The sequence below is a fragment of the Lepus europaeus genome, chromosome 2 (genome assembly GCF_033115175.1).
Source record: "Lepus europaeus isolate LE1 chromosome 2, mLepTim1.pri, whole genome shotgun sequence".
NCBI lineage: Eukaryota > Metazoa > Chordata > Mammalia > Lagomorpha > Leporidae > Lepus > Lepus europaeus.
Genome location: NC_084828.1, coordinates 139,956,491 through 139,984,039, shown reverse-complemented (window position 1 = coordinate 139,984,039; position 27,549 = coordinate 139,956,491). Strand labels below are relative to the sequence as shown.

The following is a 27,549-nucleotide window of genomic DNA, read 5'->3' as shown; positions in this document are numbered from 1 at the left end:
TTTACATCTTATAAACATTCACATGTAAACTGCATTATGAATTCAGAATGGCCAAAAACATCCTTTCATAGAAAAGATTAGGGGTGGGGAATATCCTGCCCCTGAGCCGTGTGTGGCCCACGAAGTCATTTGGTCTGCCCCGCCAAGGCAACTGCAGACAGGACTCAAAATTCAGTAAACCTACAGCAGGCTAATTTTTAAGTTGATAATTTAGTGTGGCCTGTGAATGATGTTATAAATATCCATGTAGTCTTTGGTAGAAGAAAGGTTCCTCACTCCTGAAATAGTTGGGTAAATATCCATTCATATAGAGTTATAACAACTGCACATGGAGCCCATCAGTGCTGTGCGAAGTCTTAAAATGCAGTTCTTCCCAGCACAGCAGTGAAGTGTGGTGAGGCTGTGTGGGAGCCTCACGGTGGGGACTGCGACCTAATATATTTCATAAAGAACGGTTTATTATGCCTTTGCCATTCTTATTTCCTTTAAATGTTTTGTTAATGTAAATTGATTTAAGGGTCTTTGTTAGTTCTTTAGCAATTGAATTATTTTCTAAACTGTTCCAGTATGGTAATAAGATAGGTAATTAATAAGATAATCATATTGAAAAGTTCATTTTAATGCCCTAAAAAGTGAGAATAAGAGGCAGAGTAACAGAGTTAGTGTGGATCTCCACGCCTGCACCCTGGTCCCCAGCAGCAGCGGACGAGGCCCCATTGCCTGTGTGACATTTAAATTAATCACTCTTATTTTTAATCTTAGATAATTGGATTAAAGCCTGAAGGAACACCAAGGATAGAATGTATTCCAAAGGTTAGTATTTAAAAACAAAAACAAAAACACCAAGAAACTCAACTTTGTTGAAACTTTCATATTTCTTAAAAAATCTAATGAGATTATCTTTTTTTCTTCTCTGTCACATTTCTAACATCCTCACCAGTGCCATGCTTAAGAATAAAAATCCCACTAAATTTCTTGGAAGTAGCCCCATCTCTTTTGTGATGATAATCCAAAAGATGTCTTCCCTTTGTGTTTGATTCACACACATTGCCTTTACATCCTCATCTACCATATTTCATCAGTTCTTAAGATTCATTTCCCGCCCCCACCTCAGTAACACTGAAACTGGAATTTCGCCTTATAATTGCAGGTATGTTATTACTGAAATACGATTTTTTTCCTTAACAGTACATACAGATGATATTGAGGTTAACCATCAATGCCATCTGAGATTAGTGAAATATGGTACTTTTTCCTTAAGGAAGAAGCATTATTTTTCTCCCCTGTCAAGGCCTACTTTATTCTTTTTTCCTAAGTGCTGTGCAGTTTTCATCTCATAACTTCTTTTGTTTTCTCTCCATGCTGCAAATGCAACTAAGACAAATATGTAAAATATGGGTAAGAGTTCTGAGGAGACATTCTTAACTTATCATTGTATTAAATTAACTCCAGTTGTATGGCAGAAGTGCATTACCTAAAATGTTGCGTTGAAACACTTATTAAGATTGCATTGGTGGGGGCAGGGGTGTGTGATTCTTTTAACCACAAATGAGTTTTTTATTTGGGAAAACTTCCTGCTCAGTGGTTCTTAGACTTGAGCATGTATCAGAATGACTTGGGCCTTCTGGGTTCCATTCCCAAAAGTTTCCCGGTGATGCTGATGCTGTTGGACCCACACTTTGAGAAGTCCTGCTTACAGAGTATCCTTACTAATTTTTTAAGGGTACTTATTCACTACTTAGAGTTAAAAGCCAGGAAGCTCGTGGTTTCTCTGTGTTGAACTGTGTGCCATGCACAATTCACTTTACTTCCTTGTGCCAGTCAGTACAGTGGCAGATTTCTGTAAAGCCAGAATATTACATAAAACCACCCCTAAAGTTAAGCAGATGGACAAATTCTCCTAAAAGTCTAGAGAGCTGTTCAGACAAAGCGAGATTGTGGCCGTAAGGAGAGGCAGAAGCAGCGCGTATAATACTTCATGATCCTCAGGACTTTGTCGCAGATCTTCCTGGTAGGAATTGCTCCCGAGGACTGAGGCTAGTATCATGACAGTGTACCTGTGCACAAGGCACTTTTCCCTTTGCAGGTGAGGCTGGCTGCATAGCTAGGCTTGGGATGCTGGGGCTGGGAAGCCAAAGCCATCAGAAAGGAGAATAGATGCACACTTGGGCCAGAAAGGCAAAAGCTTTAAATTCTTTTTCTAAGGCTTCAGTTTTGTGAGCCTTTGACCAGTATTAAACAACTCCATACCACTTTCCCTTAAGGTTCTAAATACATTTTTCTCCTTGGGATTTGTTATGGATTTCTTACTTCTAGAATATTTGGGGGAAATATCAATGAAAAATCTAGATCTAATAGTTTGGATTTTAGTTTGCTGTCCCTTGTGCTTTGAAGAAATGTGTGTACAGTACATACAGTAATCAAAATATATGGAGCTTTTGTTTTATTTCTTTAGTTTTGGATTTTTTTGAAAAACACAAAATTTGAAGATTTAGTTATAAAAATGTTACATTTTTACTCCTAGGTGAATCAGAAAGGAGTAGCCAGGTAGAACCTATAGATTTTAGAGTCATGGCCATGTAGAACAGATGGAAGCATTTAGTGGGTGTTATCGCTGCTGTCTTTTATTAGACTATTGTCTATGTCAAATGGTCTTTAAATTCCTTAGTTGACACATTTATCTTTATCACATGTGTGTTCTGTCCTATATGTGTAAGTCTAATCTGCTTTTTTTTTTAAAAAAAAAAAAAGGTTATTTATTCAAAAAGCAGAGTTACAGAGAGAGGGGGTAGGGGGAGAGAACCTTCCATCCACTGGTTTGCTCTCCAAATGGCTGCAATGGCCAGAGTTAGACCTGTCTGAAGCCAGGAGTTTCTTCCAGGTTGCCCACGTGAGTGCAGGGGCCCAAGGACTTGGGCCATCTTCTGCTGTTTTCTCAGGCACATTAGCAGGAAGTGGGATCAAAAGTGGAGCAGCTGGGACTCAAACCAGTGCCTAGAGAGGATGTTGGCACCACAGGCAGTGGCTTTACCAATAATACCACAATACTGGCCCCTGTCTAATCTGCTTTAATAGCTTTATACAAGTAAGTAAAGTCCTGAAAACATAGAAAAATTGGTGATACTACATGTTTTTTAAATTTATACTGGAAAATATATTTATGTCATTAATTTTAGGTATTCTATTTTTGTACAAAAATGGGACACGTTTCATTTAAGAAAATTTAAAAGAATGCAGAAGAAAAATAATAGTGCCCAGGAATAGTCACAACTTAGAACATCTTGTAGTTAGGTTTTAAGTGCATTATGTATGCAAGAAATGAAGTGTTTTCAGCAGAACTTAGTAACCATTAATAGAGTCCTAGATGCCTGTAGTTTCCAGTACATTGCTGTTTACATAGAAATGGCATCTCCTGGCATATGCTTCATCCTAAACTGTCTCATCATGATTCACATATCCAGTATTCAGTGTTCATTTTCACAAAAGGTATAAAATAAAAGTTGAGAGGGAAGCCCATTGTAAGGTGACTGGTCTGCTGTGAAGGTATACACATACCCTATCAGAGTGCCTGGGTTCGGTGCCCGGTTCTGGTTTCTGACTCCAGCTTCCTATGAATGTGCCCCCCGGAAGGCACACGTACTTGAGTTCCTGCCACACACGTGGGAGACCTGGGTTGGGTTCCCGGCTCCAAGCTTTGGCCCAGGCAGTTTTGGCCATTGTGGACATTTGGTTAACAGATTGGGAGCTCTCTGTCAGTCTGTTTCTGTCTCTGCCTTTCAAGTAAATAAAATTTAAACGTAAATAAATAAATAAAAGAAGCAGACTTCTTGATGATGGGCTAGGCACAAACCAAGAGAACAGCTAGGACTCTGTCAGCCAGTGATCAGGGCACACGGCTCCTCCTCTGGTGGATCCCACTCAGGGTGGCTGGACCCAAATGAGGCAGGAAGGTTGAGGTGGCCGGCAGGAGCGCATTCCCGGGAGTAAGTGCTCAATGAACTGAAACTCAAAGAAGACTTTGTTATTTGGGGGAATAGCTCCATGTTTCTGTGAAGCTCATACATAGGTTCAACAAAAGCAGTTAATGGAATAGGGCACTCATCGAAGCAACTATATCTTTTCCAGTATAAAATGCTGTTTCAATTTTAAACCTTTCTATTTTTAATTAGGGGGTAGAAATATAGAGCGGTACTGAATAGTAAGTGAAAAGTGGCTTCCCCTGCTCTGTCCACTCTGTCCGGGTCCGGGCAGTTGCAGCATGTCACCCTGCTTGGTGCTGTCCGCTTCCTAGTGAGCACGTGAAAGCGTCAACGGTAGGGCTTCTCCTGAGTAGGTTCTTGGCTTTGCTGTGCTGTCGTCTGTGTGTCTTCAAAGTTAAAGGTGTTCAAATCTAACATTCAAGCATTTACAAATGTCTTATTTTAACCTGCGCTTAGTAAATCTGCTCCTGCTTCTTGTCTCTGGTCTGTTTCTGACACACATGGTGTGTGTTCAGGTTACAGTCGTAGCTTCTGCGGGACTTGTTTGAATGTGATCCACGAGGTTTTCATCAATTGCTTATCTGCTAGGAAGAGCACTAAACGTGACTGAACTGAATTGTAGACAGTGGTTAGATTTCTGTATTTGTCATGGTTTTTTAAAAATATGTAGAATTCCAGAAGACTACTACTAGTTTACATGTGCTTGTAAATTTACTCATGGAAAATATAGTCTTTAAATTGATTAAGAAGGGTTTTGCTTGGAGCACCCTACCTTTCCTGCTAATAGTTCCTGTCAGTTTCATTATGGGTTCCCTTCGGGCTACAGTTCCTGTGGTCATTAATCACATGGAATCTTCCACCCTGCTGACTGCCAGGCCTGAGGGCTGCTTTCTGGATTGGCAGCTAGTGGTGGCCATACTTGCCCACCTGGAAACACAGTATTTTTATTATTTTAGCAAAATAGCAGTTCCAAACCTACTGGTGCGTTCCTGCTGTCAGTAGCAAACAAGCTGCCTGTGGTGGCTGGAAGGCAGATAAGATTTTACAGACAACATGCACAGGACGTGCTGCAGATTAGAAGGGACTCTTGGGAAGGATATAGTAGGCAATGAAAGAAGGGTCAGGATGGTTTGCATCAGTGAGTTTAATTACGAAGATTTACAGTCAAGACGAACACAGCTCCTCTCAGAGACAGACTTGGCAGTGTTACAGGCGGAGCAGCAGTGTAGTGTCCCCACACTGTTCACGCCTCGAGACTGCTTTAACTAGAAAAACAGCTTTACAAATTATTTTTCATGACCTAAGAAGAGTTTCTTTTGCTTTCACCTTTAGGATGAAAATGTGGCATCTATATCAACTTATCCTAATAATGGAATTATAGACTTAAAATATTTTCCTTATTATGGAAAAAAACTGCACGTAAGTATTTAGGAGTTCTATGTGGCACTTTCTCTTGGGAAAATGTGGGACTTTTGGGAAATTGGCACATCTGTGTTGAAATGTCACTTGTCTGGGGTAGGTAAACACATGGCCTTTTGTAATCTGTGCATCATCTGTTTGGCCTTTTAAAAACAAACGGTGATGGCACATCTATGATTCAGAACACAGACCCGAAGGGGGTGGTAGGCATTTGGCCTCACAGCGAAGACGCCCGAATCTTCTATCAGAGCACCTGGATTTGATTCCCAGCTCTGCTCCCGACTCCAGCTTCCTGCTATTTGGTATCATGGGAAGCTGCAGGTGATGGCTCAAGTAGTTGGGTCCCCGCAATGGACAGGTGAGTCCTGCATTCCCAACTCCTGGCTTTGGCCTCCATCCTAAGGTCATTGGCATCATTCGAGGCATGGCCCAGCTGATGGGAGCCTGCTTTTAAAGGATGATTGCTTTCAGAATGCCATCTTCATTGTAAAGGTAGCATATCCGTGTTTAGAAAAGGGAGAGAAGTACTGAAGAAATTTCAAAAAACAAAACCTCATATCTCTTTTAAGTGTGTGAATTTTCCCCCTGCCATTTGAGACTAAGTTATAAACATCATGCCTCTTGAGTGTGTATTTCCTAAAAATAAAGAATGCTGACTTATATAACCATAGTATAGTTATCCATGGAAATTAACACTGACTATGTTGAAATTGTTCTAGTTTCAGTGAAAGTGATAAGTGTTTTCTTAGTCCAAATTGCCGCATTCTTTATTTTTAGCAACCTATAACCTGGAGTAGTTCTTCAGTCGGTTTCATGCCACTGTACTTTTTTTTTTTTTTAAGCTTACTTATTTATTTGAAAGGCAGAATTTCAGAATGAGACAGAAAAACAGATCTTCGGTCTGCTGGTTCACTCCTCAAATGGCTGTAACAGCTGAGGCTGGGCTAGACCAAAGCCAGGAACCTGGAACTCCATCAGGTCTCCCAAATGTGTGCAGGGGCATTAAAACTTGGACCTCTAAGGCTTTCCCAGGAGCCTTAGAGGAGAGCTGGATTGGAAATGGAGCAGCCAGGACGTGAACTGGTGCCCATGTAAATACCACTATCAAAGGGAGCGGCCTAAACCTGCTGTGCCCTTAATGCCAGCCCAATGCGCTTGTACTCTCTCTCTTTTTTTAAAGATTTATTTATTTTACTTTAAAGTCAGAGAGAGGAGAGGCAGAGAGAGAGAGAGGTCTCCTATCCACTGGTTCACTCCCCAGATGGCCGCAACAGCCAGAGCTGCCCCTATCTGAAGCCAGGAGCCAGGAGCTTCTTCTGGGTCTCCCATGTGGGTACAGGGGCCCAAGCACTTTGGCCATCTTCCACTGCTTTTCCAGGCCATAGCAGAGAGCTGGATCAGAAGTGGAACAGCTGGGTGTCAAACTGGTGCCCATATGTGATGCCGGCACCGAAGGCGGCAGCTTTACCCACTATGCCACAGAGCCGGCCCCTTGTATTCTTAAAATGAGTACAGGCCCTTTTGTCTGTCTGTTTGTTTTGTCTATGTCACTCGGTTTATGTGGCGGTTTATGTGGGTTGGGTGTGCTTTTTTTGTTTTTTATTGAATTTAAGTTGTGCATTTTTGGCAGGAATGCCTGAGAAGAGATAGTGTGTGCTTCTCGGAATGTTGTATTAGAAGGGATATGGTGTTGGCCGGCGCCGCGGCTCACTTGGCTAATCCTCTACCTGCGGCGCCAGCACCTCGGGTTCTAGTCCCAGTTGCTCCTCTTGCAGTCCAGCTCTCTGCTGTGGCCCAGGAAGGCAGTGGAGGATGGCCCAAGTGCTTGGGCCCTGCAGCCGCATGGGAGACCAGGAGAAGCACCTGGCTCCTGGCTTCAGATCAGCGCAGCACGCTGGCCATAGCAGCCATTTGGGGGGTGAACCAACAGAAGGAAGACCTCTCTCTTTCTCTCTCTCTCTCTCTCTCTTACTGTCTAACTCTGGCTGTCAAATAAAAAAAAAATAATAAGGAGTATGGTGTTGATTGGTCCGACTTGTGAGGATGATGCTAATCTTGATCAGTGATTAAGGTGGAGTCAGCCAGGTTTCTATAAAAAATTTACTTCCTTTGGTCATCAGTAAGTATCATATGAGGAGCATACTTTATAAATCAAGCTGTTTCTGCCAAAACTAGCGTTTGTTGGTTCTTGCCTGAGTCAGTTATTAGTAGGATTGTTCCCAAATGGTGATTTTTTTTTTCTTTTTAAAGATTTACTTTATTTGAAAAGATAATTACAGAGGGGAGGGGTTGAGTTAGAGAAAGAGAGGTCTTTCATCTACTGGTTCACTCTTCCAAATAGCCACAACGGCCAGGACTAAGGCCGATGCCAGGAGTCTCCTCCCTGTCTCCAGTGTGGCACAGGGGCCCAAGGACTTGAGCCATCTTCTGCTGCTTTCCCAGGCCATAGCAGAGAGCTGGATCAGAAGTGGAGCAGCTGGGCCTCGAACCAGCACCCATATGGGATGCTGGCACTATAGGCGGCAGCTTTACCCGCTACGCCATAGCGCCACCTCTTCCTGTGTCCTTTGACATGTCCTCCTAATTCTCTGGCTACCCAGTATTCCAGCACCACAAGATAGTCTGTGTTCATCCTATTCTCTTTCTGTCCCAGCCCAGGTTCCTTCTGGTGAAGAATTATATTCCGAAACCACAAAGAAACTAAAACAGGGATGAGTGTATTTCCACAGTTTTTAGTCCTCACTGTACTATATATGGTCTAAACTCAGGTGTAGGCCAGTAACTAGATCTTGTAATTATTTGTCAAACATGATATATGAGACCTTAAAAAAAAATCCTTATCTTCCTCAAGCACAGATTGGAACAGTCACAAAAATTTGTCATAAAAAGTAAATGCTGTAGTTCCAGAATGTAGAAATATATCACAGTCTGTACTTTTCTGATCACAAGGCAATAAACCAGAAATTATTAAGACAAAATGATCCTTCCCTGGGGTGTGCAGAATGGAAGCCTTCTTTACACAGAAAGAAAATGAAGCCGCAATTATAGAATTCTAAACATTATGAAACACAACATAATCACAACCTTTGAGATACACTTAAAGCAATGCCTAAGTGAAAATTCATAATAATAAACATTTTTGTCAGTAAAAATTATAATATGTCACTCTTAAAAAAGAGGAAGTAATCCAATTAGTAGTTTTTTTTTTTTAATTTACAGAATAAGCCAATTTCTGAAAGAAATAGAGAAGTTACTGTAAAATTTGAATTAATTTATTTTCCTTTACTTGCCAGGTGGGCTATCTGCAGCCACTTGTTGCTGCCCAGGTCATTTTTTCTGCTAACAGTACAAAGAAAGAAGTGACAGTTGAGTGCAAAATCGATGGATCACCCAACCTCAAAAACCAAGATGATCGTGACAAGTTTTTGGGACGAGTTGCGTTCAAAATCATAGCACGTGCATAGTATGAGTAGGATCACCACAGAGTAAATGTTGTGTTGTCTGTCTTCGTTTTGTATCAGCTGGACCTGCCATTGTAGAATTATGAGGCCGCCGGAGAAAGGTGGTGCGTGGTACGTGACACTGGGGTGACGTAATAATGTGCTTCCAGATCACGGTGTTCAGTGTCCTCCGAAGTAACTGCCTGTTGCCTCTGCTGCCCTTTGAACCAGTGTACAGTCGTCACGTGGGGCCTGGTGAGCACCTGATCCCAACCTGTAGAAAGAGGGTCCTGTCCTCTTCTTATGTGGTTGAATTGCCAAGTGTCTAAAGCTTAATGTGCTGTGCTATGTAAATATTTTATGGATTTAACACTGGTTAACTCGGATTTTGATGCCAACAAAGTTTTAGGAATCAAATGGTACCTTGCCAACATCAAGTGACTTTATAGCTGCAAGAAATGTGTGTGGAAGAAGTTCTGTCTGTGAGCCCTGAAAAGGAAATAAAAGTGGATTTGAAAGTGTTATCTTGGAATTTTTTTGTAAATTTGTTTTTTACATGCTGAATTAGTCTGGATCTTGTTAAGAGCACAAAGTTTTTGTTGTAAAACATTAAAAAGAAAACTAAACTAAGGGGATTATTTTAGTGTTTGAACTAAGTGTCTTATAAAGTGTTTTAGGCCATAGATGAAATAGAGGACTTTCAGGTTAGCCAGTATGAATATGCATCTAATGTTTTATGAAATCAAATTCGTAAGATTTGAATTATACAGTAGCTTGTGAAATACCTTGTTACTGCTTTTATTTAGCAGACTGTGGCGTCTAATAAAAAATATAAATTGTGAAATGTAAAAACTTGAAAATTATGCAGAGCTTCAAGCCAAACCAGAGAGTTTCGTTAAGCATTCTTTGGTTAGTGTGATAGAATATTTCCTCTTTGGGTCTTACTTGGGTGTATTTTTGGTGTGGTTCTTTGTCAGATTTGAGCTGCTCTCTTCTCTCTTGAGAGAGAAGAAAGAAGTGCCTCTTATAGGATCTGTTTTTGTTAGGGCCTATTTTTTTTATTGTTAACTTTTCTCCTTTAAAAAAAAAAAAAAAAAAAAACGAAAGGCAAAGCAGACATCCTTGAGGTTTTCTCTTTATTGGTGCAACTCAGGATAGGTGGGACCCGACCCGGCTAGCTCAGGAGTGGCTGTTTAGGAAGAACACGACGGCTCCGGTGGCCTTGGCTGGCCAGATAGGCCTCCGTCGCCTGGTGGCAGCTGCTGCACTTCTGAGGGCAGGCACTGAGCCCCTTGGGAGCTCTGCTTTTTACTGTCAGGAAGGTCATGGTGGTAACAGCCTTTCACTGCAGAAGTCTTGTTTGCAGTTGAAGAAAATTATTCTTTAGTTGCTAATAAAGCAAACATCTTGGAGGGCTTTTATTTTCCTCTTTCTGCGCGCTCTGGAGTAAAACAAGGATAAAGGAATGAAGTGATGCAAGAGAAAAGGCGCGGATTGCAGCGAGGGCATCACTGTAGCTGGCCCAGTGTGAACAGGGCCCTCGCCGCTGTTGACTGGTTCATGAGAAATTCACATTAAGTATTCAAATAAGTTTGTGATTTTTTTTCCTGCCTTTTGTAATTTAGTTTTAGTGGGATTTCTGTTTTATCCTTTTTTAGATTTTATGTATTTACTTTGAAGACGTTAACAGAGAAGAGAGGGAGAGACAGATTTTCCATCTACTGGCTCACTCCCCCAGATGGCTGCAATGGCCAGGGCTGGACCAGGCCCAAGTCGGGAGCTTCATCTGGGTCTCCTACATGGGTGGCAAGGGCCCAAACACTTGGACCATCTTCTGCTTTTCCCAGGCCATTCAGAAATGGAGCAGCTGGAACTTGTGAGGTGCCCATATGGGATGCTGGCATCACAGGCGGCAGCTTCACCTGCTGTGCTGCGATGCCAGCCCCTGGAATTTCTGTTTTCATGAGTTTAGGTAAAAGCAGGCAAGGGGCCAGCGTTGTGGTATACCAAGTTGAGCTGCCACTTGCAGCGCCGACATCCCATAACGGTGTACTGGATGGAAATGGGCCGAGTCTGACTGCTCTGTTTCCCATCCGGCTCTTTGCTAGTGCACCCTGGGAAGGCAATGGATGATGACTGAAGTACTTGGACACTGTCACCCACGTGGAAGACCTGGATGGAGTCCTGGTTCTTGGCTTTGGCCTGGTCCAGCTCTGGCTATTGCAAGCATTTGAAGATGGCAGATCTTTCTGTCACCACGCTACCTTTTTTTTTTTTTTCTTTTTTTTTTTTAAGATTTATTTATTGGGGCTGATGTTGTGGCAGAGTGGGTATAGCCACCACCTGCAACCCAGGTATCACATATGGGCTCCAATTTGAGTCCTGTCTGCTCCACTTCCAATCCAGCCCTCTGCTAGTGTGTCTGGGAAAGCAGCAGAGGTTGGCCCAAGTGCTTGGGCCCCTGTACCCCACATTGGAGACCCAAAAGAAGCTCCTGGCTCCTGGCTTCAGATCAGTCCAGCTCCAGCCATTGTGGCCATTTGGAGAGTGAACCAGAGGATGTTTTTCTTTGTAGCTATCTTTGTAATTATGCCTTTCAAGTAAATACATTTTTAATTATTTATGTATTTATGTATTTGAAAGAGTTTTGGGGAGGTCAGTGTTCCGCTGGTTCACTCCCCAGATGGCTGCAACAGCCAGTGCTGGGCCAGGAAAAAGCCAGGAGCTTCCTCCAGGTCTGCCTCGTGGTTGGCAGGGGCACAAGTGCTTGGGCCATCTTCCCCTGCTTTTTCCAAGCGTCAGCGGGGAGCTGGACTAGAAGTGGAGCACCTAGGACATTAATCAGCACTACTACAGGATGCCAGCATTGCAAGTTTTACCTGCTATACCAAGATGCCGGCCCTTACTGTGTTTTTCAAATAAGTAAATTTGTACAGTAGCAGGCAAGATCTTATCGCTATGAAGTAAGAATTGAGACATCCAGAATGGGGGCGTGGACTTTGAAGAGAAAAATGGTATGTAAATAAATGGCATCTAATTGTCATGTGTGTGCCGCTGTGGTCCAGAAGCTTGGGCCCCTGACTGCTGTGTGACGTCAGATAGCCCTGGCTCTTCCTGGCTCTGTTCTTCATCTACTGAAACAAGGGGAGTTCGACAGCTGTTTATGAGAGTCTTGCTATGATTTTGCAGACTGAGACTACAGAGAGCGAAAGACATGGTCAGAGCTCTCATAATGAGAGGGAGCAGGCGGAGACAGGCCAGTGTGTTGACAGTGGTAATGGCAGTTGGCTTTATAAGGGACCATGGAGATGGGTAGGACTGGGCTATTCCAAAGGTCCCTCCCTTCTCTAACAGTTTTTGTGTGTGTCAAAAAGCCCCTAAAGGTATCGATAAAACAGCTAAGGGTGATCAGGAGCTGCGTCAGTCTGTGTGACTTAGGGTAGGAATTGGACAAGTCAGGGAGGGAGCCCTGGACACAGCTGGGCTCTGCATTTCTGTCCTTCTCAGGGTTTCCTTGGATCCACAGGCTACATACACAGACCACCTGCGCACCTCACTACCGTGCAGATTCTGACGCTGCTGGAGTTTGTGTGCAGCAGCCTCCTAGGTAACACCTGTGCCACATAGGCCAGAGGACCAGTGACGGCCAGCGTTGTATCATTGGCTATGGAGTCTAACCTTGGTTTGCGTTAGTCAATGAAGACGTTTCAACTGTTATTTGGCTTTAACTGATACGTGATATTTCGAATCAGTAAGTGGGGGTGGGCGTTGGGCACGGTGGCCAAGACACCACTTGGGACACCTGCATCCCATGTCAGAATGCTTGGTTCAAGTCCTGGCTACCTGTCAGTCTGCCTGCTCACGCACGCCCTAGCAGACAGCAGGTGATGGCTCAAGTACTTGGGTTCCTGCCACCCATGTGGGAGACAGGTGGAGTTCCAGGCTCCTGGCTTCAGCCCGGTCCACTTCTATCTGTCGTGTGCATTTGAGGAATGAACCAGTGGATGGAAGATCCCAGTCTCTATCTCTCTACCTTTCAGCTGAAATGGAAGATGAGTGATTGTTTTGTTTTGTTTGGTTGGTTTTTTTTTTTTTTTTTTTTTTTTTTTTGAGTACAAAAGAATTAAGTTGCTCTGTGACCTTGAGCACTAGGCTTTGCCGTGCCCTTCGCTAAGGGGACTGGGCTCCAGTGCAGGTCAGAGCTTCGGAAGGGAGGAACTGGGGCAGAGGGAGGCCTCATGCTGTTGGTTTCAGAGATACAAAACAGGCGAACCAAAAAGCAGCGTGTCCGGATTGTGAATGAACCAAGTTCCTGTGTCCCTGTGACTGCTGTCCATCAAGCCCGTTTATACCAACCAGGCACCCATGTTTCAACCTTCAGAACATTGTACGAGTGATTTTTGTATCTGCTCTCAGAAACGTGTAGCGTAGGCTTTGACCATTATCAGATGTGGCAGGGTTTTGTCCGTTGAGGTTAGATTCATGTTTCAGCTGGGAGTCAAGACTAGTAAAGGCTGGTATTTCAGGCATGAGGAACAGAAAGCATGAATTGGTAAGGGTCTCAGACTAGTGTGCCGCCGTGGGGGGCTGAAGGGCCTGCCTTCAGCTGGATCTGACTGGTGACCTGCTGGTGCCCGGCTGTCACTCACCGGGGATCGGGTGAAGACGTGACCTCCGCCCACTGGCGTAGGGGTCTGGGAGGAGTGTGAGTGCTGCAGTTGTGCCCCAACCTGGGCACAAGAGCCTCAGAGCCCCAGGAGGCCCCGCAACGCCCACGCGTCTCCAGGGCACCACGTGTCCCGCAGAGCGTCAGCCGAGGGAGGTGAGGGCACCACATTTTCAGCATCAGCCTGTTCCTGCAGTGCTTCTCTGCGGGTGACAGAACAAGTGGGGGTGGTGTGGAAAGGGAGGGGTGGCGCCGCGGCTCACTAGGCTAATCCTCCGCTTGCGGCGCCGGCACACCAGGTTCTAGTCCCGGTTGGGGCACCGGATTCTATCCTGGTTGCTCCTCTTCCAGGCCAGCTCTCTGCTATGGCCCGGGAAGGCAGTGGAGGATGGCTCAAGTGCTTGGGCCCTGCACCCCATGGGAGACCAGGAGAAGCACCTGGCTCCTGGCTTCGGATCAGCGCAGCGCTGGCCGCAGTGGCCATTTTGGGGGTGAACCAGCAGAAAGAAGACCTGTCTCTCTGCCTTTCTCTCACTAACTCTGCCTGTCAAAAAATTAAAAAAGAAAGGGAGGAGTGTCCTACACAGTCAGGTGCATCCTCACACGCTCTCCCGTGGAAGGTGGGTAACGGCCCTGTGGGACAGAACAGCTGGGGAGGAAGAACCAGTGAGGCAAATACAGGGACTTGGGCTCCTGATGGCCGCTGTGGTGGGCAGGATTTTGGTCCCCATGAATCTGGACACCTGGTGTCATACCTATGGTTATATACGGCAAAGGAGATTCTCCTGAATAACTTAGGGGACCCCCGTGTGACTATGGGAGCCTGAGGCACAGTGGGATCTAAGCTTGAGGAGCCTTGGACACCCAGGAGTCGTCGCACTCTGCCAGCCCTGGTGAGTTTGGAAGCCAAATATCCAGAAGTTCGAGAGCCCAGCCCAGCCCTGAGACCTCAGAAGACCCTCCTGGGCCTCACCATGCTCTAGGCCACTAGATAGCTGGTAATTTAAAAAATTTATTTATTCAAAAGGCAGAATTACAGAGATCTTCCATCTGCTGTTTCACTCCCTACATGGTCGCAATGGCTGGAGTTGGACCAGGCCAAAGCCAGGAGTCAGGAGCCAGGAGCTTCTTCCAGATCTCCCACATGGGTAGCAGGGGCCCAAGCACGTGGGCCATCTTCCAGTGCTTTCCCAAGCTCATTAGCATGGAACTGGATTGGAAGTGGAGCAGCTGAGACTTGAACCTGTGCCCATATGGGATGCTGGTGTTGCAGGCAGCAGTTTAACCAGCTGCACCACGCCAGCCCTGGTATCATAATTTTTTATAAGATGTTTATTTATTTTTAAAGATTTATTTATTTGACAGGCAGAGTCACAGAGAGGTAGAGACAGAGAGAGGTCTTCCATCCACTGGTTCACTCCCCAGATGGCCGCAACGGCCAGAGCTGCGCCGATCCAAAGCCAGGAGACAGGAGCTTCCTCCGGGTCTCCCACGCAGGTACAGGGCCATCCTCCACTGCCTTCCCAGGCCATCAGCAGAGAGCTGGACTGGAAGAGGGAGCAGCCAGGACTAGAACCGGCGCCCATATGGGATGCCAGCACTTCAGGCCAGGGCGTTAACCCGCTGAGCCACAGCGTTGGCCCCAAGACGTTTATTTTTTTATTTGAAAGGCAGGTTTTCCATCTGCTGGTTCACTCCCCAAATGGCTGCAGTGGCTGGGGCTGGACAGCAGTTGATGGCCCAAGTACTTGGGTCTCTGCTGCAGATGTGGGAGACCCAGATGGCACTGCTGGCTTCGGACTGGCCCAGGCCTGGCTGTTCTGGGCATTTGGGGAGTGAACCCTGGCTCTCAAGTGGATGAGTAATTACAATAATAAATGAGTCCTATTTTCAAATTATAATATATGCAGCGATTTTTAGCCAGGCCTCTAAAATGAGCGGTCCTCTTCTCTGAGGAAGTGGTAGGGCCCTGCGTCCCCTCCTGCTGCAGGGGGCTCTGCCTGTCCCCACCCCCACTGGCCAGACACGCCCCTCCGCTTCCACTACCCGCTCACCCTAGGGAAATGCAGCACAAGGCCTCCCCTCTGGCCTGACACCCTGCCTGGGCTGGGCCCTCGGCTGGGCCGTGTTCGTTCAGACCCGATCCCTTGTGTTGTGCGAGGCTGAAGTGTGTGTGTGTGTGTGTGTGTTTCTCAGCCGTAGACCGTCCATTCCTGCAGTGGCCTTTGGCCTCCTCCCCTCACCAGCAGTGCCTCCTTGAACATTCTTCAGTCCCAGGCACTCAAATTGCCTCTGCCTCTGGCTGTACTGATTCTGGCCACAGGAACTGCTCCGGTTCCTTAGGGCTTTCCCTCGGAATTGACGGTTCGCCCCACGGGCAGCATGAGGACGGCACAGCCGGGGGCCCTGGAAACTCCGCCTCCTGCTCTGGGCCCGCCGTCCCCACATTGCATCATTTCAGCTCGCTGTTGGGAAGCCTGCTGTCTGTAGGAGCTCTATCCGGGGCTGCCAGGCTTGACGCTCTGCTTATTGAGGGTCCTCCAGCAAGCCTGCCTGCCCTGCCCACGCCCGCCAGGCCGTCAGCACCTGGATGTTCCCGCCTGGTGCAGGTGACACTGCCACAAGCACCCAGTTTCTTGGCATGGGTGGCCCAGGTCTAGTGATCGCTTCGGACTGGGCATGTGCCCCAGACGCAGCCCCGGAGGGCAAACCCCAGGACCTGGCAGTGCCCTGGGCAGGAGGGCGGTGAGGTCCCTACAGCTGCTGGGGGCTGTCTTGCTGCCACCTGGAGAGGGGCTGCCAAGCGGGGCCGAACGGAAGAGACTCGGAGAACCCCTGCCACCTCCATCACCACCCGCGGGAGCTGCAGGGCCCTTCCATGCAGCTGTCACTCTGCACTTCCCAGGGGTGACATCTCAGAGCTGGCCGTGGTCCCTTCAGCACCCAGAGAATGCATCGCCTCCCACTCCTGCCCACAACTCTGCCAATAAGACATTTGTCTGTGGAACTTTTTTTTTTTTTTTTAAAGAAAAAAAAATGTATTGGAATGGCAGAGTGATGGGTGAGGAAGGGGTGGGGGCGCTTCCACGTGCTGGTTTGCTCCCCATGTACCTGGAACAGCCAGCGATGGAACTCTGTCCTAGTCTCCCACTTGGATGCAGGGGCCCAAGCAATGGGCCGCCGTGTGCTGCTTTCCCAGGCGCATTAGCAGGGAGCTGGATCAGAAGCGGCGAAGCCAGGACTAGAACTGGTGCTCCGATGGGAGATGCCAGCGCATGCAAGCAGTGGCCTAACCTGCTGTGCCACACACTGGCCTGTGTGGAACTTAAGCCGTCCACGGTCCGCGTCTGCAGGCCACCGGGGAGAGGCCTGGTGCTGCTGAGTCATAAGTTAGCAGTCTGGAGCTAGACTGGCCGGCTGTAGATCCTTTGTGTTCCCCTTGCTAAGGCTATGACCTTGGGCAATAACTTAGCCTCTGTTTCTCAAGACTTTTGTTTGTAAAATAGGGTTAAGTGCTTAGACTAGTGCCTGGCAATTCGAGTTCTATCTATTTTAGTCACCGCTAAAGGAGATCCGTTGTTTGGAAACATACTAGCACTCTCCTCCCTGTGCCGGCTTGCTCTGGCCGTAGGCGTCCTTCACCCAGGCCCACGTGCACACAGTGCCACGGCCTCTGGAGCCGATGCCAGCCTGAGAGACCGCCTCAGGGGTACTGGAGGACTGTCCTGCCAAAGACAGCTTGCAAATGGGAGGCTGAACGCTTTGCTCCCCAGAGGCAGCAGTGAAACTGAGTCAAAGGGCAAGATCAGGCTGCCGGGAGGAAGGAGGCGACATGGACCCTCCCCTGCCCGCTCGCCTAGATTCGGGGGGCTGGATGCCTCAGAGGGCAGCCTGCTCCGGGCTTGTGTGTGTGTTCCTGTGCTCTGTGCTCTGTATTTTTTTTTTTTTTTAAGATTTCATTTATTTGAAAGGCAGCGATAGGGAGAGAGAGATCTTCCATCCACTGGTTCACTCCCCAGAATAGCCGCAATGGCAGAAGCTGGGCAAGACCAAAGCCAGGAGCCGGGAGCCAGGATCGTCATCTGAGTCTCCCACATGGACGCAGGGGTCTTGGGCCATCCTCCACTGATTTCCCAGGCGCATTAGCAGGGAGCTGGATCAGCAGTGGAGCAGCCCGGACTCCAACCGGTGCCCATATAGGATGCTGGCCCCTCCACTCGCCTTTTAAAAGAGAGGGCTCAAACTCAACTTAGAACTTAAGGATGGGAGTTGGGTGAGTGACAGGCCTCCAGGACTCGTGCCTGGGGCCATGGCTGCGGCCCAGACACAGAGGGGCTGTTTCTCCCTGGACGCCAAGGTCAGCGGGGGCAGCACTGCAGCTAGAACCCAGGTGCGAGCCTTTCTTGGCAAATGATGGGCTGTGTGCAGCCCTGGGGTGGTCACTGACCCTCTCTACCACCCAAGTGACGGGCTGTGTGCAGCCCTGGGGTGGTCACTAACCCTCTCCAACGCCCAAGCTCCTGGGGACAAGTCTCCACTCGTCTGGACATTGGAACTTCTCAGTCTAGCTCTTAGCCATCCATCTGTAATGACACCGCTAACCGCACCCCTCCCCCGCTCGGGAGGGGCAGGTAGGCAGGTCTTGTTTGCTGCTGGTAACTGGCGGCCCCACTGCAGGCTGGGAAAATCCCGTGGCTGTGGCTGGAATGGACTTGGACAGGGAGAGTGGCTGGGGAGCAGGCCCGGCCACGGGGCAGCCGTGTGGGGATGACCTATCAGGCAGGTACCAGGGCCTCCACTGATAGGAAAGCTCACCGATAGCCACCACGCCGCAGACTGCGAGCTGCTTTGAGGATGCCTGACTTCTGAGAGCTGAAGATTTTCATTTGCTGGCCTAGCCTTGGCGGTTAAGCCTGAGAATTCTTGGGCGGTCGGGCACTGCTTGTGTACACCTGCAACCTGCCCGGCACCCCCCCGGGCGATGATCCAGCCACAGCCCTTCACAAATCCCGCAACCCGCACTGCACTCTTGGGAGCTCGCCACAGGGAGAGGGCAGGACGGCATCCCTGCTGGGCCCCACCCACAGGGAGAGGGCAGGATGGCGTCCCTGCTGGGCCCCACCGAGGGGCTTGTGTTTCTCACTTCAAAATCCGCCCTGGGTTGGGCACCTGGCCTACCGGTAAGATGCCCACGTCCCCCATGGGAGTCCCTAGGTTCAAGCGCCAGCTCTGGACTCCAGCTCCCAGCACACGCAGCCCTGGGGAGGCAGCAGGTGATGGCTCAAGAATCAGTCCCCTTGGGGCTGACGCTGTGGCGCAGCAGGTTAATGCCCTGGCCTGAAGCGCCGGCATCCCACATGGGCATGCTCCACTTCCCATCCAACTCTCTGCTATGGCCTAGGAAGGCAGGGGAAGATGGCCCAAGTCCTGGGGCCATCTTCCAGGCCTGGGGGACCCGGAAGAAGCTCCTGGCTTCGGATCAGCGCAGCTCTGGCCACTGCGGCCATCTGGGGAGTGAACCTTCAGATGGAAGATTCTCTCTCTCTTTCTGCCTCTCCTCTCTCTCTAACTCTTTCAAATAAATTAATTTAAAAAAAAAAAAAAGAATCAGCCCCCACCTCCCCACAGGAGCCATGGATTGGGTTTCTGGCTGCTGCTCCGGCCAGGCCCAAGCCCAGCCATTGTGGGCGGGTGGGGAGTGGGCCAGCAGATGGCAGCTGTGTCTGTCTCATCAAAAGAAAAAAACATTTGCTAAGAAAATGACAGACCGTCACTCTAGAGTTGGCTCTAACACTGCTTATTTTTTTAAAAAAGCTTTTTTACTTATTTGAAAGCCAGAGTCACAGAGGGGGCCTAGAGACAGAGAAAGATCTTCCATCTACTGGTTCACTCTGAAAAGGCCAAGGCTGGACCAGGCCGAAGCCGGGAGCCAGGAGCCTCTTCCGGGTCTCCCAAGTGGGTGCAGGGGCCCAAGCACTTGGGCCATCTTCTACTGCTTTCCCAGGCCATAGCAGAGAGCTGGATCAGAAGAGGAGCAGCTGGAATTTGAACTGGTGCCCATATGGGATGCCGGCACTGCTGGTGGTGGCGGCTTAACCAGCTAACGACAATACTGGCCCCTAATACTGTTTACTAGCCGGCGCCGCAGCTCACTAGGCTAATCCTCCGCCTTGCAGCGCCGGCACACCGGGTTCTAGTCCCGGTCGGGGCACCGATCCTGTCCCGGTTGCCCCTCTTCCAGGCCAGCTCTCTGCTGTGGCCAGGGAGTGCAGTGGAGGATGGCCCAAGTCCTTGGGCCCTGCACCCCATGGGAAACCAGGATAAGCACCTGGCTCCTGCCATCGGATCGGCGCGGTGCGCCGGCCGCAGCGCGCTACGGCGGCAACCATTGGAGGGTGAACCAATGGCAAAGGAAGACCTTTCTCTCTGTCTCTCTCTCTCACTGTCCACTCTGCCTGTCAAAAAAAAAAAAAAAATACTGCTTACTGAGCATGGTAAGATCCTACAGAAAAAATGAGGATTTGACACGGGAATTTGGTGCTCACACACATGCTTCTACAAACGTAACGAGATGGCGGCTAGGGCTTCCCAGAGGGTGGCGTCGAAGGGCATCCAGTGAGCGCACTGCCCGCTGCCACCGTGGGCTTATCCCCACCAGAACCTCCGCTCTGTCAGGGCCTCTAAGGGCTGATTTGTTGAGTCTTGCAAACAAAAACCTAAACAGCACAAGAGAAGGAGACCACGCTCCTGTTCCCCAACTGCTTTCACCCGGCGGCGGCTACACCGCCTCCCACCTCCCTCCTGGTCCCGGGAGCAGCAGCCCCGCGGACTCCCCGCCGACAGGCAGGCTCCCGGGGGATGTGGTGTTGCAATCCTCCTGCCCCTCTGCTTCTGCAGCTGTCTTGTCGTGACTGGGAGCAGCCCCAGCCTGCCCCGGCGGGCACCTGCCTCCCTCGGCCATCCCTGCAGCCGGCTCTGGCTCTGCCCTGCAGGCTCCGGGAACCTCGCTGTGTAGACATGGCTCCGGGCGCAGGGCGCGGCTGCCCTTGTGGAAGGGATCCTGACCCATGGAGTTTAGAAATGTCTTTTCTCTGGTGTTGCTTATGAACAAGCGCTGGGCCCCTGCGCCCCGCATCGGGAATCCAGCCGGGGTTTTGGAAGCTGCCAGTTTCCCTGCCCTGCCGCCAGGCCACGGCAAGTGGGGTGCCAGCAGCAGGCAGCCACTCGCATGGCCCTGGCCTGCCTGCCTCCTGGGGAGGACAAGAGGCTGTGGGGGTGCCGAGGACCCCGGAGGAAACGGTGCTCAGTGATGCGTTCTTTCAAAAGCCTTTAGCAGAGATGTTTGTTCTCAAGAATAATTTCTGGTGCTGCTGCTGTGGTGTAGCGGATAAAGCCGCCACCTACAAAGCCAGAATCCCATATTGGCGCCAGTTCAAGTCCTGGCTGCTTCACTTTTTTTTTTTTTAAGGTTTATTCATTTATTTGAAAGGCAGAGTTACAGAGAGGCAGAGGCAGAGAGAGTAAGGGCTTCCATCTGCTGGTTCACTCCCCAGATGGCTGCAACGGCTGGAGCTGCAGGGATCCGAAGCCAGGAGCCAGGAGCCAGGAGCCTCTTCTGAGTCTCCCACGTGGGTGTAGGGGCCCAAGCACTTGGGCCATCTTCTACTGCTTTCCCAGGCCATAGCAGAGAACTGGATCGGAAGTGGAGCAGCCAGGTCTCGAACTGGTGCCCATTTGGGATGCCGGCACTGCAGGTGGCGGCTTTAACTGCTATGCCACAGCGCCAGCCCCCTGCTTCACTTCTGATCCAGCTCCCTGTTAATGTGTCTGGGAAAGCAGCAAATGGCCCAAGTCCATGGGCCCCTGCACCCATGTGGGAGATGCTGATGAAGCTCCTGGTTCCTGGCTTTGGCCCGTTGCAGCCACTGGGACTGAACCAGAGTATGGAAGATTTCTCTCTGTTGGTCTCCTCTTTCTCTCTGTGACCTTTTAAAAAATAAGTTTCTGAGAGCATTTACTAAAATAAAAATGTCATTCTTTGGATGGGAATCTAGCACAGAAGTTAACACCCTGCTTGGGATGTCTGCATCCTATACTTGAGAGCCCGAGTTTGCTGTTAATGTGTACCTGGGAAGCAGCAGATGACTGTCCCCTGCCAGCCATGTGTGAGACCCTGACGGAGTTCCCAGGTCCTAGCCTGGGCCTGGCCTAGCCCTGGCTGGTGCAGGCATTTGGCAAGTGAACCAGTGTTGCTGTGGATTTGTTCTGAGAGGAGCATGGTGGGGGCAAGAGGCACGGAGTCACCACACAGACCCTGGGAGCTGGCTGAAAGCAGGCCTGAGGCAAGCAGCCTTCAGACTCGTTTATATCAGTTGGTACAGCAGCTTATATAGCTGAGGCAGCCAATCCGGCCAAGGGGCAGTTTATGCCCTAACCAATCACAGCCTGTTGCCAGGCAGTTTCTGAAGCCATCCAATCACAGCCTGTTGCCAGGCAGGCTCCATTGTCATGTGGTTTCTGAAGCCATCCAATCACAGCCTGTTGCCAGGCAGGCTCCGTTGCCAGTGGCCATCTTGGCATGGCCTTCTCATTCCACCACAAACCAGCAGATGAAGACCTCTCTCCATTTCTCTTTCTCTGCTTTTTCAAATAAAAAAATAAAAATAAAAACCTACCTTGGGAGCAGACATTTAGCCTCATTCCCACACCGGTGCCTAGCTCCAAGTCCCGGCTGTGGTTCCTGACTGCAGCGTTCTGCCAGTGCAGACTCTGGGAGGCAGCAGCGAGGGCTCCTGCCACACAGGAGGAGACAGGAATCGAGTTCCTCTCTCCCAGCTCTGGCCCAAGCCCAGGCCCGGCCATTGTGAGCATTTGGGCAGTAAAACAACAGATGGGAATGTTCTGTCTGCCTCTCAGTAAATAAATAAAATTGAGGGGTTGGGTACTGTGGAGCAGGGGGTTAAACTGCCATTGGGATGCTTGCATCCCCCATCCAAGTACTGGGGTGTAGTCCTGGCTGTTCTGTGCTTTGAACCAGCTGCCTGCTAATGTGCCTGGGGAGCGCTCAATGAAGCCAGGGGCAAGGAACTTCATCCAAGTTTCCCATATGGGTGGCAGGGGCCCAGGGTCTTGGGCCATCCTCCGCTGCTTTCCCAGGCCATTAGCAGGGAGCTGGATTGGAAGTGGAGCAGCTGGGACTCGAACCTGTACCCATATGGGATGCCATCACCGCAGGCAGTGGCTTTACCCACTATGCCGCAGCGCCGGCCCCATGAGCGTATGTTAGCAAAACTTGAAAATGAATCCATGGAGACAGTACTTCCAGGACCACCGCTGCTGTATCAGCACAGCCTCCTCACAATTTCCAATTGCAAGCCGGCACCTCCTGAGCTGGGAGGGGGACCAGACAGATGGTCACTATGCCCCACGGCAACCATGCCAGTGACTTACACGAGAGGGAGAAAGTGGCTCTGACAAACTCCCTGCATGAAATGGGACTGGCGTCACCAGCCTGCCTACGGACTTGCTTTCCCGCAGAGTGCTTCAGTGTAACAAGATTTCAGGCAAGGCTGGGAAGGCCTCTCCGGAAGAGGGCTTAGCGCTTAGGGCATCACCCACGGCCAGAATGACGGTGGAGCCTACCACCAGACACCCAGAGGGCAGGTGGACACCTGCCACCAGACACCCAGAGGGCAGGAGAACAATGGGGGGGCCACAGGGGCAGCTGTTCGAGGCGGGGAATGGGCAGAGCAAGCTGACCACCGGTCAGATCCTCTCGGCTCAGGCCTGGGTCTTCAACCTGGGCTTTGACCCCGGAGCCACATTTGGCTCAGAGACACTGGGCTCTGCAGACACCTCCCCTGGACAACAGTGTGCCCAGGGCTACCTGTGACCCTGCCAATGGTCACCACAGTGTTCCCCACAGGGCCACAAGAGCACATTTTTTTTTTTTTAATTAGAATTTATTTTCATTTTACTTGACTGGGAAGGGAGAGAGAACCTCCCATCCACTGATTCACTCCCCAAGTGCCCACAACAGCCAGGGCTGGGCCGCCAGGCCAAACAAGGAGCCGGCGACTCATGTGGGTGGCAGAAATCCAGTGACTCGAGCCATCACCTGCTGCCTCCTAGGGTACACGTTAATAGGAAGCTGTGATCAGAAGTGGAAATCAGGGCTCGAATCCAGGCACCGGGATATGGGATGTGGGCAAATGGCTGTCCTCGGACACCTTGACCACATGGCCCCTCGTAGGAGGCACCAAGAAGGAACAGAGCACCCAGGGACAGCTCAGGCTCGCCACCTCGCCTGGTCTACTGAACCCACATGAGAACTTTCCTTCCTGGGTGTTAACACACGTGAGTGCCTGCGGGAACACAGAAAGCTGTGTCCCCAGGCGCGAGCTGGAGCATCACCTGGCCCGGGAGCCACGTGCACCTGTTCAGAGGAGAGGCGGGGACCTAGGTAATGCCGGCTCCTCTGTTCCAGCAAGCTGGGCGCGGCTTTCTGTATTCCCCGCTGAGCTGTTCTGACGCCGACGTGGTGGAAAGCAACTTCCCTAGAAACTGTGGGTAGGGCGAGTGTTTCAGGACATTTCTCCCTGCTGTTGGCTTCTACAGCGGTCTTTAGAAGATCACACGAAGGTACTTGAGAAAGTTCACGGAAAAATCAAATTAAAATGACGAGGGGATTTTTTGTTGTTGTTGTTGCAAATTTTTTTCTCCCACAAAAGGTGGAACATACAATTATGAAAAAACCATGCATGGATTTCAAGAACTCCTGCACCAAAATAACGCAGGCTCTTTTAAGTCCACTTTCCTCGTCAGCTTCGTGCAGGACCGAGAAAGAACAGTGTTGAATACCTGATGTGTATGCCCGGCACAGGGGGGCAGGTGGCGCACACCGGGGAATGCTCTGGAACAGCACGCAGCCGGTGGGGGAGGTGGGATGGCGTGCAGGGAGCCGAGCCACGCTGCAGCGGACGCAGCTGCCCGAAAGCGGGGCCCACCTTCGGCCACCCCGGGCTGCAGGGCAGGGCCTGTCTGAGGGTCATTCCTAGGGAGACGAGGCTGGGGAAGGGGGTCTTGGTCCTAAATAGGGGTGGGCACCACAGCATCTGCCCTCCCCCCGACAGCCCGCTAATAATGAGGCCGGCATTATTTTAAACCTTTTACTCTTTTGTATGTTACATATCATTCAAATCACAAAACAGTCTGATACATTTTTTTTTTCTCAAGCACAATGTACACTCATTTCAGATGCTTTTTCTTTCCTCCTTTCAATCTTCCAGGCTGGACAGAGATATGCTTTATGACAGACAGAACCATGTGTCTGCTGACTAAACCGACAGCTTCCCGGGCTCCACGATCCAGTGTCCGCAGGGGTCCCTGGAAGGCCAAAGCTGGAGGCCCCACAGTCCATTCCACTGCAGGTGGTCCCGGAAACAGCCCAGGAGGGCGTGCGTGCTCAGGTCTGGTACCTTATCCATTGGGAGTGATGTCAGAACACCCAGGAATAATTAAGTATACAGAAATAGCTCTTCTATAAAATTTTCATATATAAAAATAATGGAATTTATTTACAAAGTTTGAGATACTACAAAATAATATAACATGTTGGCTAGGAACTTCAGTCTAACAGAGTCTATGCTAGGCAAGTCAAACGTGGTGAACGCATTTTCCTCTTAAACTGCTGAAAGCACACGGCACCACCATGCAGAAAAAGCAGAACTGTATTTTCTGGAAGGAAAACTTAAATGCGCACGGTCAGGGCAAAGGCCTTCAAACGAGAGGTGAGCAAACTGGAGATCTGGGCTCAGAGCCGTTTCTTTTCTGTCCGGAAGCCAAGGGAGGTATAGGAGGTCCCTGGAGGAGGGGACAGCGGAGACGTGGTCCCCAGTGCCCGAGGCCTCCTGGGCAGCCAGAGCCACGGGACAGCTGGTGGCTGTTTCTCAGGACACCGAGAGGCCGAAGCTGACACAGGGCGATGGGGCCAGAGCAGCTTTGTCCCAGCAATTGGCTGGCAGAGACCCAGGCTGCATGGGAGCAATGACCAGGCCATGTCTGATGACGCCTGGCACGGACAGCAGGTGTCTGTGGTGCAGCATGACAAAGTGGCACACGCCTGGGGGCGTTTCCTTTCGGGGTTCACACTTGTCCCCGACCCAAGCCAGGCTGGCCTGGGAAGGGTCAGCTGGCCACTCACCCCACGGGCCCCCACCCACTGGCCAATGGAAGCACTCCTTGCTGTAGAGGGGCACGCTTCTCCCCAGCAGGGTCCCAGCCCGGGGACTTCAGTCAGGAGGCCACGGCTGACACTGTAGCTGACCGGGTGACTCCGAGGACGGATGCAGGGACTGGGGTGACAGCATGGCTTCTACAGGGCGACCTGGCCCTCCCAGGGGAGACAGCCCTGGGCCTGCTTCACGCTTTAATGAGGCCAGGGGAGAAGGGGCGAGTCTGCCCCTTGTGTTTAAGCTATGCTGGCTTCCAAGGCAGCTGCTGGCAGGGGGGCCCGGGTCCAGGCTCCTGGGACAGCAGGGGTCAGGGGGGCACTGAATGCAATAGGCCTTTCCCGCCAAGGCCCCGTGAGGACACTTTGCCTGGGGTGATGCACGTGACGTGTGAACATGCCCGTCTCCGGTTTCGGGACCACAGTGAACAGACGTCTGCCACGAAGGGACCCAGGGGCACGGGCACAGGGCGGAGGTTTTGTGTACCCCACTTTTTCTTCCTTAGCACATATGTGGGGAAGATGGATCCCAGAGGTGGTGGTAGATATTTTGGTTAAGCAAAGGGGCTGTTTCCTGAGAAGTGTTGTAATTCATGTGGGCATTCAGCTCGCATTGTTTTTTTTTCAAAGGCAAACTCTTGGGCAACACCCCCCACCCCACCCCCGGCCTCTCCCGTGTGTGGGATGGCATCTGGCTGAGTGCGAGGCTGAGGACGCCACGGCGCCTGCGCCAGGGCCGGGACGCACACTTCTGAGCGTGTGCAGACTCCCGGCTCGCATGGCGGGCTTCCAAAAATTCCCATTCCCGGTCATCATCCTGCGGTGCAGGACAATGGGAAAACCATTTGGGAAACTCTTTTCTTAGCTTCACTAACGCCAGCTCAAATGCAGATTATCTTCGACCAGTGCAAAACCAGGTTCTTATGTGCCCAACTTAGGAATCAGGTAGAAAAACTCTACCACTAATCACTTTTGCTGTGTAAACAAAAGGAAGTGAGCAATGAGAAGAACCTCGTGGGCTTACTAGAATCTTCTCTTGATTTATGGGTACTGCTGGTAACTGGGCTTGGTATCCTGTTAAGTCTTCCAAGTTCCTTAACACACTCCAAAATGTGCGCCCGGACCTGCAACAGCAGGGCTCTATGGGCGTGTGTTACGGGACAGAGTGGCCTCTTCAAGACAGTACACGCATCTGTCTGCACCGAGACAGGACCCATGTCACTCTGTCAGAGGCCATTTGTCGGCGAGAGCAGCCTCACCCCACCGCCACATCACGCCCACGTTTCCCGCAGCACGAGGCACTCAGCACGCTGCCCGGGAGCACCTGTGTCCCCAGCAGAAGGTTCGGCCCTCACAGCTCTACCAACCCCCACTGGGCGGCTCCCCAGTACTCACTGAGCCATGCAGCGTTTGTGCTCGCTACGCCACCCACACTCACGGGAAGGCAGCCCGGGGCTGAGGTCGCTGTCACAGGGACGCAGGGAGACAGGTGTGTAAAGGGGCCTCGAGAGTAAACATTTGTAAGGCCACACAGGCTCCTCTCTCCGGGTGTGGTTGGGCGGAAATTGCCCGGGGCAGGTCTCCTCTGCTACCTCACTCCCCTACCCGTCCACCCTGTCTGACCACGCGCCATGACCCAAACAGCCAGAGTCCGGGTTCGGTGACGGGCAGAGTCCGAGGTGTTGGCGGGGCTGACTCTTGCCCAATGTGCACAGTGACGGCTTCCCCCTGGTCAAACTGCAGAGCTGTGAAGGTGTCCCGCCGCCTGTTTGGGGCATGCGGAACACGTAGCCACTGTCCAGGGTGCTCAGGGCA

At 50.3% G+C, this 27,549-nt stretch overlaps 1 protein-coding gene across 2 annotated transcripts in view; it reads left to right on the top strand.

Annotated features, from left to right (window-relative positions):
* The window catches only part of ATP1B3 (ATPase Na+/K+ transporting subunit beta 3), a 56,118-nt gene extending 46,757 nt beyond the window's left edge, over positions 1 to 9,361 (top strand). For both annotated transcript variants that reach the window (XM_062213903.1, XM_062213893.1), the window contains 3 exons: positions 763 to 813; positions 5,313 to 5,399; positions 8,693 to 9,361. In XM_062213903.1, coding sequence (XP_062069887.1) covers positions 763 to 813; positions 5,313 to 5,399; positions 8,693 to 8,863 — 309 coding nt within the window. In that variant the 3' untranslated portion in view covers positions 8,864 to 9,361. The remainder of the gene's footprint in view (positions 1 to 762; positions 814 to 5,312; positions 5,400 to 8,692) is intronic.
* The last annotated feature ends 18,188 nt before the right edge of the window (positions 9,362 to 27,549 follow it).